Source organism: Pempheris klunzingeri, chromosome 14 (genome assembly GCF_042242105.1).
Source record: "Pempheris klunzingeri isolate RE-2024b chromosome 14, fPemKlu1.hap1, whole genome shotgun sequence".
Classification (NCBI taxonomy): domain Eukaryota; kingdom Metazoa; phylum Chordata; class Actinopteri; order Acropomatiformes; family Pempheridae; genus Pempheris; species Pempheris klunzingeri.
Genome location: NC_092025.1, coordinates 8774771 through 8788734, shown reverse-complemented (window position 1 = coordinate 8788734; position 13964 = coordinate 8774771). Strand labels below are relative to the sequence as shown.

Sequence of the window (13964 nt, the reverse complement as noted above, 5' to 3'; positions counted from 1 at the left end):
ACTTTTATGCATTCTAGGATTGTTTCACATTTAAGTTATTATGTAACTCCTGAGTCACAAGCATCTTCTACCACAATCAAGCCTCTTAAGACGATATATAGCCACGCAATCAAAATTTTGCATAGGAAGCCGACGAGGACCATATTTGTGGTAATGTTTCGCTAAACGTGCTTGTGTTAAAAGTAACCATGAACGCCCAAAGGTGCAGAGCGATGTGGAGGTACCTCTCAGGGTTTCTGGCTCAGTAACTCAGGGTGCATCCATGACGAGCTGTGAGGTGCCCTCAAGTAAATCCTCCTCCTCTGCTCAGGGAATCGATAAGTGGAGTTCATTAAGGGCTGTGAATGGGATAATGTTAAAGCTAAGTCGAAACAAAAAGGCATCAGTCATCTAACCATGGACGACGGAGCTTGTCATTGAGTTTTATTGTAATTTTATTAGATTATTGTTTATGCTTTGTGCTGTTTTGTATGTATTTAAAGGCCCATCTAGGAACAGACTCTGCAGACCGGTTTAGGCTGAGTTAGCTTGAGTTAAGTTTAGAGTAAGTGGGATCGGTCCATGCTATACACTACAAAAAATAAAAATGAAATGAAAGCTGCAAGCAGCGTTGAAGGGCCCTCGCACTTTTGTGCACGTCAGGGTGTGCACCGGCTGCGTCCTGTTGACGGACATTGACCTTTCCATGCATCTCAGGTTTTTGACAGTGCATGAAGGAGTTACATGTCACTTCCTGTGTCCCCTATGTGGCGCTAGAGAACAGCCATTAATCATTTCCTATATTTCAGCATATGAAGTATTGACTGCACCGTGAAAATTTCATGCAAATCAAATGATGATTGCCACAAAAGTCTTACTTCCTGTTGCCACTAGGTGGCGCAATGGCTGCAGTCACTAATTGGCATGTAGATGTCTTCAGGGCAGGACTCTTATTAATTATGACAAGTTTGAAACAGATTGGATAATGTACACTGAAGTTACAGCAATTTCCTGTTTCATGGCGAGATATGGAAATTTGACAGCTCGCCACGGGCACGCCGTTAAAGTTTTGTAAAGACTTTTAATAACTTTTCATCGTTAATGTCTTTTCTACATGCTGACCAAGTTTGAGGTGGATCGGATCAACCCCCTGGGACTAGTTCATTCATTTACGTCCCCTGTAAATCGCCAAAAGTTGATTAAATTTTGACACTTAATTCAAAATGGCTGACTTCCTGTTGGGTTTAGGTCATGGCACCAGGAGACTTTTTTGTAGGTCTCATCATCCTGCATATGCGTACCGAATTTTGTACATGTAGGTGAAACATAGCCCGGGGGCTAGTTCGTCAAAGTTTTGTAGGGGGCGCCGTAGAGCCATTTTGCCCCACCCAAACCAACGAACCAAATCAGATTACTCATTTTAGGCCTCCTGACATGTGTGGCAGTAGTAGTTGTAGTAATAGTAAAAGTACCAATGATAGTAGTGGTGTTGCGGTGCAACAGTAATAGTCATAGTTGTGTGGTTGTTGGTGGTAACAGAGGTAGGGTACAGTTATATTAAAATCAGGCAGCAATCACATTCTAGGAATTGTTTCCACATCACTATCAGTCATTTGATCAAATATATTATAAACACATCAGACGCAGACACACTGATTAAAAACAACAAAGCAGCACATTGTCACGTCTGTCATGAATTGATCGTTGATCCCATGAGAGAAGTTCACTTTATAACTTCTCCTGCCAGTAAAAACACTGACATGCTGCCAGTCATCCAGGCCTCATCATCGCTGTTTTGGATTTCCTGAAGGGAAGTATATAAATCCTCATTTTCTGACTGGCAACGATTTCCTATCACGGATAATCAACTGCCTTTATACTAACGATTTTAACTGATAAACAGATCAGATCACTTTTAGGTCCAGTGCAGGAGGGAACTTTCAAAACAAGCCCTCTGCATTTAATCATTAAATAGCACAAACAGGCTCATCATCGCCTTTTGAGTTTTGTGAGCGGCCACCAGAGGGCGACATAATGATCTAGTTTATGGTGTTGTCACTGGGCAAATTTCATATTCATAACATGACTCAGTGAAAACCAAATGAAAATGTGTGTGCATGCCTTGTGTTACCCCCACGCACATTAGCCTGCATTTACATGACGGTGCATTACATTAATCACATAGCTGAGATATAAAACCAACCATTTACTCAATGTAAATAATATGAATTTGGATGACCTACTAATAATGAATGATTCTAATTGTTAATATTATGTTGCCGTGTGTTTTGCATCAATACTTTTATGACACATACGTCTGTTATGGGCTATTCTTCTCTGTTACCTGACTGCTCTTTTGCTTCCGTTTCTTCTCTATTAAAACGAGCGGGATTTTTTTAAATATAAATGTTTCAATATAAAACGAACAGTGGAGGGCAGCAGCAGCACACTGTGGCTGCCTTTAGTTTATATACCATAGATGTAATCTGTACAAACGTCAAGAAGAAGCGCGTTTACGGCAGTTTCCAAAGAGTCTTGAAGCAAAGAGCTGGACACCGCTGCGACCCGGTGCAGGATCATTTAACACAGAGCTTAACCTCAAAATAACATTAAGGTTAATTGTGTAGCCATTGACTTTACTAATACAACAACACACTGATGCGTCACAGCACAAAAATAACTGCAAAGGCTAGGTTCAGTCTTTTCAGACTTTACGCAACTGATATGACAGGCAACGCCATCTTGCTTCCGTAGTCGTTATCCTACGTAGTTTTGTAATGGTGGCCACTCTTCCGCCTTCAAAGAGTCTCTGCAGTTACCCATGATCCCCCTGAAGTGTATGACCTGTCTCTGGCCTTGGCGTGTGTCGTGGTGCTGCTAGTTGTCAGTGAGTGCTGGCTGTAGGACTAGTTAGCCGCGAACCAGCTACTGTACCTGTCCTACTAGTCGGCTAGTAAACCGGGAGCTGTTACAGCGGAGCGGAGCCACCATGCTCAAATGTAGGACTGTATGGCAAACAGTGGCTCCTGTCACCAGAGCTTCATCTACTCTGTGCCGGCAAAATGTGAGACGAACAGGTCGGTAACTAGTTACAGTAACTTGCTGTCTCCTAGTTAGCTGGCTTCAATTAAAACATACATGGCTTGTGGTACGATATGACACAATGCTGACTCAGGGTAACTTCTGGTAGCTCAGTCTAAATATTCTGACCTTCATTTAAGCTAGCGTTAACTGAGCTAATTCAATAACCAGGCTAGCTAACTTTAACCATGTTGCACTTCTCTGGTGGTCGCTGTTGTGGCCGGGAAGAAACGACAGTGCACATAAAATTAACTCGTGTCGCTGTCACTCGTGTTTTTGATGTCCATTCATTGCTGATTTTGCAGTGTGGTTATTGCAGGAGTCGCACCATCCTCTTTAGCCCGCCAGGTTATGTCATGCTAACACAGGCTGACTTTGCTTTGGATCACGGGGGGGCTTTTTCAGCTCCTTGTGCAGCGAGGATAAGCACCACCGAGTCCGTCCGCATCGTGCGCCCACAGGCTGCTTTAAAGTGCTATAGTGAAGAAAGCAGTGGGGAGTTATTAGAGGAAGAGGAGGATCATAATGAGGATTCAAGCCTCTAAACCCATCTCTAATTGTGTGTGTGCTTTCTTTTATCAACCTAATTAACAAGCTCAAAGATTCTTATGCTTCTATCGAGCATTTACTCTAACAGTTGTTGCATTAAAGTAGCAGTAATCTTTGTGGTTTACTGCTTGGTGTCATTTTTTGCAGACATGAATCAGAATCAGCTCTATTGAACAAGTGTGTGTGCAGGTGCAAGGAATGTAACTCTTGCCTCCAATGTATTTACATAGAAATATAGTCATACAGCTTAAAACAAGGACAGCAGCTGTTCTTGTGTCTGGTTGTTTTGGCATACAATGATATGTAGTGCTCCAAAGGGGGGGTTAGAACAGGCTGTGTCCAGGGTGTGATGGGTCTGCAGTGATGTTTCCTGAACGCATCCTGACTCTGGATGTGTATAAGTCCTGGATGAAGGGCAGGTTGCCGTTGCAGACACCTAGAAAAGATGGCAGAACGTGTAGCGTTTTAATCAAAAAACATGACGCATTTCATCCAGAAGTCCTGGTTCAGTGGGTCAATCATAAATTGCTTGGAGATGTATACAACTATGATTGATCTCGGCTTGGATTTGAAGTTTTATGTTATGTGTCAAATTGTTTACAGGGTTAACCAATGGCAGATTACCAGTACACGTACCCACGGCTCACATGGCCAGCGGGCTTCCAGGGGGAACCCGGGAAAAGCTGCTGTACACGCTTCTGGTTGGAACAGTCGGCGTCGGTTCTATCGTATATGTGAGTAAGCTGTGTCTGTCATGATATACAGTACATATATATACAGCGATCCAATGGAAATAAGCAGTGTTTGTCGTGTTTAGTACATCACTTGTCTGTGTTTCATCCAGCAGGCCCTGTCCTGCCTGTTTGCAAATGTTCATGCCTGGAAACCGATAATCACAGGATATGACAGGCAGAATCAGGGCTGATTTACAGAGTAATAGTTTAACTGTTTGTGAGGAAATATGGAGATTTAAAAAAAATAATAATAATAATTGTTTGTTTTCACAGGCGTACCGATCTGTCAAGAGAGACAACAAAAGATATATAACACGTCTTGAAGAAATGGCAGCCATGAGAGTAGCCACAGTAGTACCAGCAACACCCATCCAGCCAGAGCCTCCTGGTGAGCAATGTTTAACTCATTAATTGACAAGATGATCTTTTAGTTTTGATCAATTAAGAACTTCCCTGTTTTTGATTGTTTTGTTTTAGCTGAGGAAACCACTGTAACAGAGGGTGAGTGATTTTTCTGTAATTCCCAAGTAGATATTTTTCTGAACATTTATAGATCAAACTCCACCTGTTAATAACAAGCCAGGTAGTAAAACTTCCATAATGTTTAATAATTTCCCTCTCAGCCGTCCCTGAGCCAGAACCTCAAGCAGCACCCTCACCAGAACCCGCTGCAGAGCCTTTACCAGAGGAGCCGAGCCCCCTGGCCCCTGGTGCTGAAGTTGCCCCCAGTGAAACAACTGAACCACCCCCAGGTTGTCTGCATGCTTTTTTTTTTTTATACCAACACATGCATGTGGTTGTTACATGTGTGCCTCCTGTATAAACACATGCACGTGCACATACTGTACCTCTAAAGCAAACCGCCAGAAATGGCGACACCAACTGGTAAAGTCAGGTCAGTGCAAAAAAAGCAGGCTGTAAAACACACCTGTCTTTTCCCTCTTTATACCCAGCTCGTAATTGTCACTCATTAGTAATGTGTTTAAAAATACAATTTCATGAAGATGACATGTTTTATACACGAGGCATTCTGGACATTCTAATCTTGTGTTGTCTTGTTTGTCAGTATTGTCTCTATATTCTATAGACAGTCTTCTGCATGAACTGGGACTTTGTGTTCTGTTCCTCTAACCTTGTAGATGAACACTTTCACCCTGTCAGTACTACTTTGGACACACACACACTCTCCTTTGTTCTGAACTGTAAATAATTCTGTTTTTGTGGGACACAGGCGTTGGAGTTCTCAGTGTTTTCTACAAATATGTTGTCTCCTGGTGTGTGTTGTTGTCATATTTGTGATATAAAATGCAACCCCTTCAGTGAATGTGTTGCACTTTGTGAAACTTTGTCCTGGAATAACACTCAAAAGGTTGTGTTTTTTTTTTTTTTTAAGGTGGTGACTAATGTGATATTATTCTTAACTGAACGCTTTTGAAGTGGATTAATTTTTTACCTTCAGATGTGTTTATGTATTTATATATGCATTTCTTTCAAATATGACTGTTGTTGTAGTTTCTGGTATGTCATGGGATACTGTATATACGTTTCTGTAGAACTACAAGTACGGCAGCTTCCAGGTGTTTGTAAGGGATAATGTACAGGGGGAGCCGGTCATTATTGCAAAACGAATGCGGGACCCTGACACTCGCTCTACATTATCCTGTTTATTACACGGCTTCATTCCATTGACCTCAATAATCTGACATTGATTGTAAAAATTATTTTATTTAAAAAATGATTGTATTGCCGTTGCTATCAGATCTGCACTCCTAGCAACGGTCTGCGATACAGAAATATCAAGTAACGTAAAATGTTGTGACTGATCAATCAGATATGATTATTCAACAAAGCCGTGTAATAATGTGTTGGTGTGCATGCTCTGCAGAATGTTCTCAGGGCAAAACTGAAGAAATGCATGGCCCCTGATGGTCGTCCCCTCCAATAATATTGATAAGAATTGAGTCCTAACCCATACAATGGATTGCCTCAACAGCAGATGAGCCAGTAGTAGAAGCAGCCCCAGAGGAGGCGGCAGAACCACCTGCTGCACCTGCTGCACCTGTAGTTGAGGAGGGTAAGATCTGACAGGACAGGATACTCTGATCTAATTAATTAGCTCATTCTCATGGAAATGTTGGGCTTTTCTGTCTGACCTGAGTCTGTGGAGTAGATGAATACATACAGCTAAAGTCGGGCACATATTAGATTTAGTGCACATATAGAGGATATTATGTAACTTTGCCACTACACTACCAGAACCATCACCCCCCTCTGAGCCGTCCCCAGCTGAGCTCTCAGAGGCCCCCCCAGCTGAACTCTCAGAGGCCCCCCCAGTTGAGGTCTCAGAGGCCCCCCCAGCTGAGCTCTCAGAGGCCCCCCCAGCTGAACTCTCAGAGGCCCCCCCAGCTGAGCTCTCAGAGGCCCCCCCAGTTGAGCTCTCAGAGGCCCCCCCTGCACCCGTTGTGGAGAGTGGTAAGCAGCACTCAGGCAGACCAGTTTATGGGACCAGTGATGTACATTTACCACATCTGAGGGTATATTAACTGGTTAATGCTCCGATTATGCTAACAGAACCCCCAGCAGCACCAGCAGCACCAGCAGAAAGCCCCACAGCAGAGCCACCCGAGCCTCAGCCTGCAGTTGTGGCAGAGAGTGGTAAGACCGTAGTCCAGCTGGAGCGGGGCAGCGGGCACGATACCGATACTTCTTCCCATTTTGATAATGTTAATGTTAAATTCACACACCTTTTCTCCTCTTTATATTTTTAACATTTTTTTTCTCATTACAGCTTTCCTCCCTGCCTGTTCATCTCTTCCCCACATTGTTTGTGTTCTTGTAATGATAACGGTTAATTTCACTCACATGAAATATTTCTTTTCCCATTTACTCCTTTCAGGTGCATGTGTGTACGTCACAGGTACTGATGAGTATCCAGGGTCATACACTGACTGTGTCTCTCTCCTGCTTTTGCTTTTTGCCTTTCTCTCTTTCCCTCCCTCTCTCTTGTGCTTGCTGTCGCTTTCTCTTGCAAACTCCAGGAGTGGACTCAACACCTGCCCTTCCCAAGGTCCCCTCACACACCCCCTACCTCCTCATTGGCGGAGGTACCGCCTCTTTCGCTGCTGCCCGGTCTATTCGAGCCAGAGACCCTGGTGCCAAGGTCAGCCAGGCCTCTGTTTCCATTATAAAAGCCAAGCTAAGAATACAGTTCATTATCCACCTTGTTGTACTTGAGTATCTCAGTTAAATGTTAAATGTTTTTTGCTGACAGGTATTGATTGTGACTGACGAGCCAGACCTTCCATACATGAGACCACCTCTTTCTAAGGAACTGTGGTTCTCTGATGACCCCACTGTGACGGAAACACTGCGTTTCAAACAGTGGAATGGAAAGGAAAGAAGGTGTGTCCTTTCTTCCAGCCTGTCTGTCTGACAAAAACATGAACTATCACAGCAGATGCTGAGAGAACAGACAGACAGACTGTGATCTCTTTGTCGTCTTAACAAAATTGGACATCACTGCTCATGTGAACTATGAACTCTTTTACTACTGACTTCTGCTTTTTGACAGTATTCACCACAAACCATTGCTGAAACAAAACAAAATTTGTTATTTATATTTTTCTCCTACAAAACAAACACTAACATATAACTTGTTTCCAGCTTGTTACAATACCAACTAAAGTTGGTACTTTTGGGGACACTGTGAGAAGTTTCTTTTTTCTAATTTTGACAAGAAAAATGTTCAATGATTGTAATACCTTTTTTGCATTTATTTGCCAGTATCTACTTCCAGCCAGCATCATTCTACATTAATCCAGAGGAACTGGATAGTGCAGAAAATGGTGGAGTGGCTGTTCTCACTGGCAAAAAGGTTGGTTTCTATTCGTCAGACACCACAGTGTGCTGACTTTATAATTACATACATGATAGTAGTTGAATAAATTAGTCAACCAGAAGTGAGGAATGTTATTGGCAGATGCAAATTTATTGTTTGACTGTATTGGATGATATTTTTGAAAACGCATACGTGATTTATCCCATTTTAGGTAGTTCACATGGATGTGAGGGGAAACAAAGTAAAACTGGACGATGATACTGAGATTTCATACAACAAGTGTTTGATTGCCACAGGTAAGCCACATGAAAAAGCATTTAACACCGCACGTGGCTTAAACCTGCTGGAAGCTAATCTGAACTCTTCCCCTCAGGTGGCGTGCCAAGAAATCTACAGGTCATTGAGAGAGCAGGAGAGGAGGTGATGAAGAGGACAACTTTGTTCCGCAAGGTCAGCATTTGGCCACAAGGGGGAGATAGCCTCGTTTCATTCTGAGAAGTTGAGGCTGAAAGAACAAAGTGCATGAGGGAAACATTTAGATGGCAATATTTATGACTCTGAATAAGGTATTTGGAGGTACATTTAAAAGAGTACATTTAATATTACTTTGGTCTTCCTCCACAGATCGAAGATTTCAAATCATTGGATAAAGTCTCCAGAAACATCAAGTCCATCACAATCATTGGAGGCGGCTTCTTGGGCAGCGAGCTGGCCTGCGCCCTCGGCAGGAAATGTAAGATTAGTGGACAAGATGGGAAAATAACACTGATATTTGACAGAATTCTTTCTTTTTTTTTTGCTCTGATGTTAAATCACTCATCCTTTTTCTGTTTTCTTCAGCCAATGAGGTAAACCTGGAGGTGATACAGATGTACCCTGAGAAGGGCAACATGGGAAAAGTGCTACCTGAGTATCTGAGCAACTGGACAACAGAAAAAGTCAAGAGAGGTCAATGTCCACTTTGTACCAAAGCATGTGTGAGCCTCCTTCATTTTTTATTTTTTATCTCCTCAATTCTTCTTTTATCAAACATTCTCCCTTTTGGTTTTCTAGAGGGCGTAAAAATCATCTCAGAAGCTCTGGTGAAATCTGTGACCTACAAAGACGATACGTTAGAAATCAAACTGAAGGACGGCCGATTGGTAGGTCCCAGTTTTGCACAAGTTCAGCATGATACAGGAAATGAGTTCTGAGTTATAGGTTAACTTGTGCTTCACCTCATAGGTGAAAACCGATCACATCATTGCAGCTGTTGGCTTGGAGCCCAATGTTGACCTTGCTAAGTCAGCAGGTCTGGAGGTGGACTCTGACTTTGGTGGCTTTCGGGTCAATGCAGAGCTGCAAGCCAGATCCAATATCTGGGTGGTGAGTTAATGTTTATAAGGTAGTTGAGATGTAATCATCAAAGTTTAGTGATTCACTGTTCAGTTGGACAAATGTATTTATTTAAACACGGCATCTCTTTTTATCACTCACTTCTAATGAGTTAGTAAAAAAGCACTAGAATTTTGACTGAATTTAAATAGAAAAACAAAATCCACTGTTCTGGATTTTTGAGGTTTAACATGATTTGCGTTGTAGGTCAGGTCACGCTACATACAAGGTTTCATAAATGTATGTCCTTGACCTTTTCAGTGTTACAGTGCCCTCTTCAGGCAAACTGAGGTCACAGTCCAGAAACCGTTGACCTCAGTAGACATGCAATGCTATTGTCAAAAATTTGGTTGTAATTGTAACCGCGCCACGTGTCCTCGACCCCCTCCGTCTGGATGTAGGCCGGAGACGCTGCGTGTTTCTATGACATCAGACTGGGCCGCAGACGGGTGGAGCACCACGATCACGCCGTTGTGAGTGGAAGACTCGCAGGAGAGAACATGACAGGAGCCAACAAACCCTACTGGCATCAGTCTATGTTCTGGTGGGTATTTGAGCACTTCCTATTTCCTGCTGTGGATGCTAACTCATGGCTAGCTTTCATTGGTCACAGATTCAAACCGTTTTGCAAATGAGAGCTGTGGCCGCAAGCAATAAAACCAGCTCAAAGCGGAAATGAAGAGAAATATTTGAGAAAGCGTGATTCAGCCTGAATTGTTGATTGCACACATCCAAGCTCATTGAATACATTTGAATAAGTGGGGAGCATTTAAAATTCTGGAAATGGCTCGGATTTAATCCTCTTAGAAGTCAGATGAACATGCATGATTGCTTTGAAGTCTTGAATACCATGAAGTTCTGAAATATTAAAAATCCTTTTAGAGGACATTAGGATAGGAGTCTCCAGCAGAGGGCTGCCTTCCTCAGCCTCACTGATTTCTTTAGGCCCATCATGAATTCACTAACTCAGAACTAAAAGCATTACTGATATGATTACAAGGGGACTCCCAGATATTCAGTGAGTGGCCAAAAATTGAACTACAGTGTGGAATGTGGCCCACACTGCACCGCGACCGCATGCTTTTAGCAGCTGGTGAAATATGACACACTGCTGACAACATGGGTTCATGGTAGTCCAAAAACACACACACACACACACACACACACCGAGCCATTGGTCAGGCTATTATGGCTTATGCACCAGCAGATGTAGCTGGTTGGTGTGTTTATCACTGATCAGGCTGCTGTGATGCAAACACAGCCCCTTATCGTTCAGCAGCAGTGGTCAGTAAGTTAATTCTAAGGTCATTAAGTCCATTTCTTTTATATTTAACTTAAAAGCTAAAATACCTCTCATGCCATAATTCATTTTTATTTCAAGATTATTTTAAATGGGAAAACTGGCAAATAAAACCAAGCCTGTGAATGTACGCATCTTAAGTCTGTTTATGAGGAGGCTTTTAGTGCGACACCAGCAGTGACACAGTTCGCACAGCAGCACTGGAAAAGTGCCAACAGATGAGCCGTGGGTCTGGATGGTTCTGAATGATGCCACATTAAATGTACAGGCTCTCTGGGCAGAGTGACCACAGCGTGTAATTTGTCAAGGTCAGTTGGCAGTGACATTACTTCAGGTCATCAGCCAGCTTGAAACTCATCAGGTGGCGGTGGGGGGGGGGCTGTCACTGCAGCTCACAGCAACATTTTTAACAAGCGTCCCCTCAGCCCTGTTTGTTTTGTGTGTGCATGTTTGCTGTTTTGACAGTACAGTTTTAAAATCTAGAAGTTGGTGTACTTCACACAGGATTAACTTTTTTCAACAGAAATTTGGAGAAGATATGTTTGAAATGCAGCTGAAACGAAGTGACAGTTTTTGTGGCTGCACTGTCAAAATACACTATCTGCTATGTGAAAAAGAGAGCTTTAAGTCACATTATTTGTTCCTCAACTTGTTTTGCTAATCTCATGTGGTTTCTCTCAGGAGCGATCTGGGACCAGATGTAGGGTATGAGGCGATTGGGATCGTTGACAGCAGCCTACCGACAGTAGGAGTATTTGCCAAAGCCACTGCCAAGGATACGCCCAGAGCTGCTACAGAGAAGTCAGGTATGAGCGTTCGCTGTGAAGTTAAGACGTCCTAATCCTAGAAAGCAAAAATAAACAGAGGTAGGATTCAGTGTCGCTCGTTAAATGTATCGCAGGAACTGGGATCCGCTCAGAAAGTGAAACCGAGGACACGGCCTCCAGCCCAGTGGCCTCTGAAACGCCGGCTCCCACCATGGGGCAGCACAAAGACGACTACGGAAAAGGTGTCATCTTCTACCTAAGGGACAAAGTGGTCGTGGGCATTATCCTGTGGAACGTGTTCAACAGAATGCCCATCGCAAGGAAGGTACGCACCGTCAGTTTGTAGGAAAAACGCTTTGTGTCATAATGAGGATTAATTAGCGATTTGGTTATTGTGAATTGTTTTATATCCGTTATTTTGTAGATTATTAAGGACGGAGAGGAACACGCAGACCTGAATGAAGTGGCTAAGCTGTTCAACATCCATGAGGATTAAGATGGAGGCTGGTACTCATTACGGGAGGGGAGTCACGCTTCATGTTAAGACTGAACTTTGACAGAAATTGCCGCACTCTTGGAAGACGCAACGGATCATGCATACAAACTCTGAGAATTAATGTAAATCACGTCATGTCGCTGGAATATTTTCATATTTGAAATTTCTATCTGCTCCACCTGTTTTTGTTTATTTTTTTTCACTGTTCCATCTTCCACCAATCTTTTTGCTCATGTTTTGTTTTTTTTCCCCAAGATGTGATTGTATGTCGCCTTTTCCCCACCAGGCTAAAAACGTGAGCGTGGATTACTGTTTTCCTCTGTGTGATCAGAGCAGCTTGTCATGAGGAAAGCTGCAATAAAAGCTATTTTTAAATTGGAGTGATCCCATTATTTCGCTCCTAGATAATGGCGTTGATGACCGATAAGTTGACCTGCATTCTGAGCTGCGATGGTTGTCAAAGTCCGTGTGGTTGAGTTCATCTGTCCTCGAGCATTTTAATCAAGTGTACAGCTTGGAAACATTTACTAGGGTCATACATGAACTATTGTGACTGGACCTTAAGAATTGAGTGACATGATGTTAAAGGTACAAATGCAACTAAAAGCACTTATTGTTACTTCAAATGGGAACAGGCAGGCTTGTATAAAGGGCACCTGATGAGTACATTTTACAGTGTGTGGAAATATGATCTAATTAAACAGAGCCAATGTGCGCTCCAACAAAAACATTAAAATGAAGCTTGGCCTACTTATCTTGTCCGGAGGTACAAATGTTCAGCCATGCAGAAACATTGTTGTTTTTTTTCTGCTGTGGGCTTCTTGTTATTAGGACTGTATTCATGTTTTATGTTCTCACACATTTCTTATCCTATTTGACACTGCGGGCTCCAGAGCGAAGTGTGGAACAGCCTCTCAAGTGGGAGGCGAACACGTGCCGCCATAACGTCCCTTCGCTTTCTTTGACATTAATTTTACATGAGTAAATGGCTGAACTGCCTCCCCCTCTTTACGGAGGAATAAACATGAGCTTTCCTATTTATATGCGAGTTTGTCTGGCGATTTGAAGATAAAATGATGAATAAAAATACATTTTATTTATAGAGTGCTTTTCTGGGTACTTTGAGACACTTCACATGAATGTCTTTTAGACCAGAAACTTTGGACAGCTATGCTAAAGATAGAAAACCTCTGAATGTGCAGTGACACTTGTGGAGACATGTTCCACTTGAATTAACTGGAACTCAATGCAGTCATTATGCTTGCCCTTTTGCTGTGATTACATACATCCACCCATTACATACATATTGTGTTTTTGTAATTGTAGATGACTCAGTCTTGGGTTAATTAATCACATCTCTTATAGACACATATACACTACAGCAAGTTATTAACTGATGACACTGAACCATATGAAAAACAAAAGTAACCCACCAACATAAAATATGTTGGTGTTTTCAATTTTTATAAATGCCTCTCATTTTAAGGACAGTGTCTTAATCACTGGGAGTGTTATGTGAGTAATTAGAAATGTTTAATCAATGGTACAATATATTTTTTATTAATGTTTTTATTCTAATAAATGGTATCTGTTTTATTTTTCAGCAAAAAAAGGCTGATTGTAAATGTAACATGTTTTAGTCCCAAATATCTGCCAATCTGATGCTGCAGTTATCAAGAGCGTGCCGGCCACTCTGCCTCGAAAATGCTCCTGTCTCTTTAAATATTCTTGCAGTAATTCCTTGAACATGCATATGGCCATGAAAAAGAGATAAAGCTTGAAGTCATCCACACAAACACGGGCAGGAAAAAAAAAAAACTTCCCCAGGATTTTGAATTATACAGCA

At 42.3% G+C, this 13964-nt stretch overlaps 1 protein-coding gene across 2 annotated transcripts; it reads left to right on the top strand.

Annotated features, from left to right (window-relative positions):
* Nucleotides 1-2825: 2825 nt before the first annotated feature.
* On the top strand, nucleotides 2826-12498 carry aifm1 (apoptosis inducing factor mitochondrion associated 1). Of its 2 annotated transcripts, XM_070843599.1 has the most exons (21): nucleotides 2826-3056; nucleotides 4213-4343; nucleotides 4617-4731; nucleotides 4821-4844; nucleotides 4967-5095; nucleotides 6337-6417; nucleotides 6600-6815; nucleotides 6915-6998; nucleotides 7382-7503; nucleotides 7615-7745; nucleotides 8127-8217; nucleotides 8393-8477; nucleotides 8555-8631; nucleotides 8806-8914; nucleotides 9022-9129; nucleotides 9235-9323; nucleotides 9406-9546; nucleotides 9957-10099; nucleotides 11537-11661; nucleotides 11757-11947; nucleotides 12047-12498. In XM_070843599.1, the coding sequence occupies exons 1-21, from the start codon at nucleotides 2969-2971 to the stop codon at nucleotides 12116-12118; spliced, it is 2352 nt and encodes a 783-aa protein (XP_070699700.1). In that variant the 5' UTR covers nucleotides 2826-2968; the 3' UTR covers nucleotides 12119-12498. The 2 variants fall into 2 exon arrangements, with proteins under 2 accessions (XP_070699700.1, XP_070699701.1); XM_070843600.1 differs by lacking the exons at nucleotides 6337-6417; nucleotides 6600-6815; nucleotides 6915-6998.
* Nucleotides 12499-13964: the final 1466 nt, after the last annotated feature.

Bases quoted from the DNA above. Each gene is read 5' to 3' on its own strand.
- aifm1 (XM_070843599.1), top strand. From the start codon at position 2,969: ATGCTCAAATGTAGGACTGTATGGCAAACAGTGGCTCCTGTCACCAGA. The intron at 4,845-4,966 runs GTGAGTGATTTT...TTTCCCTCTCAG, and splicing joins GGAAACCACTGTAACAGAGG to CCGTCCCTGAGCCAGAACCT. The intron at 10,100-11,536 runs GTGGGTATTTGA...GGTTTCTCTCAG, and splicing joins TGGCATCAGTCTATGTTCTG to GAGCGATCTGGGACCAGATG.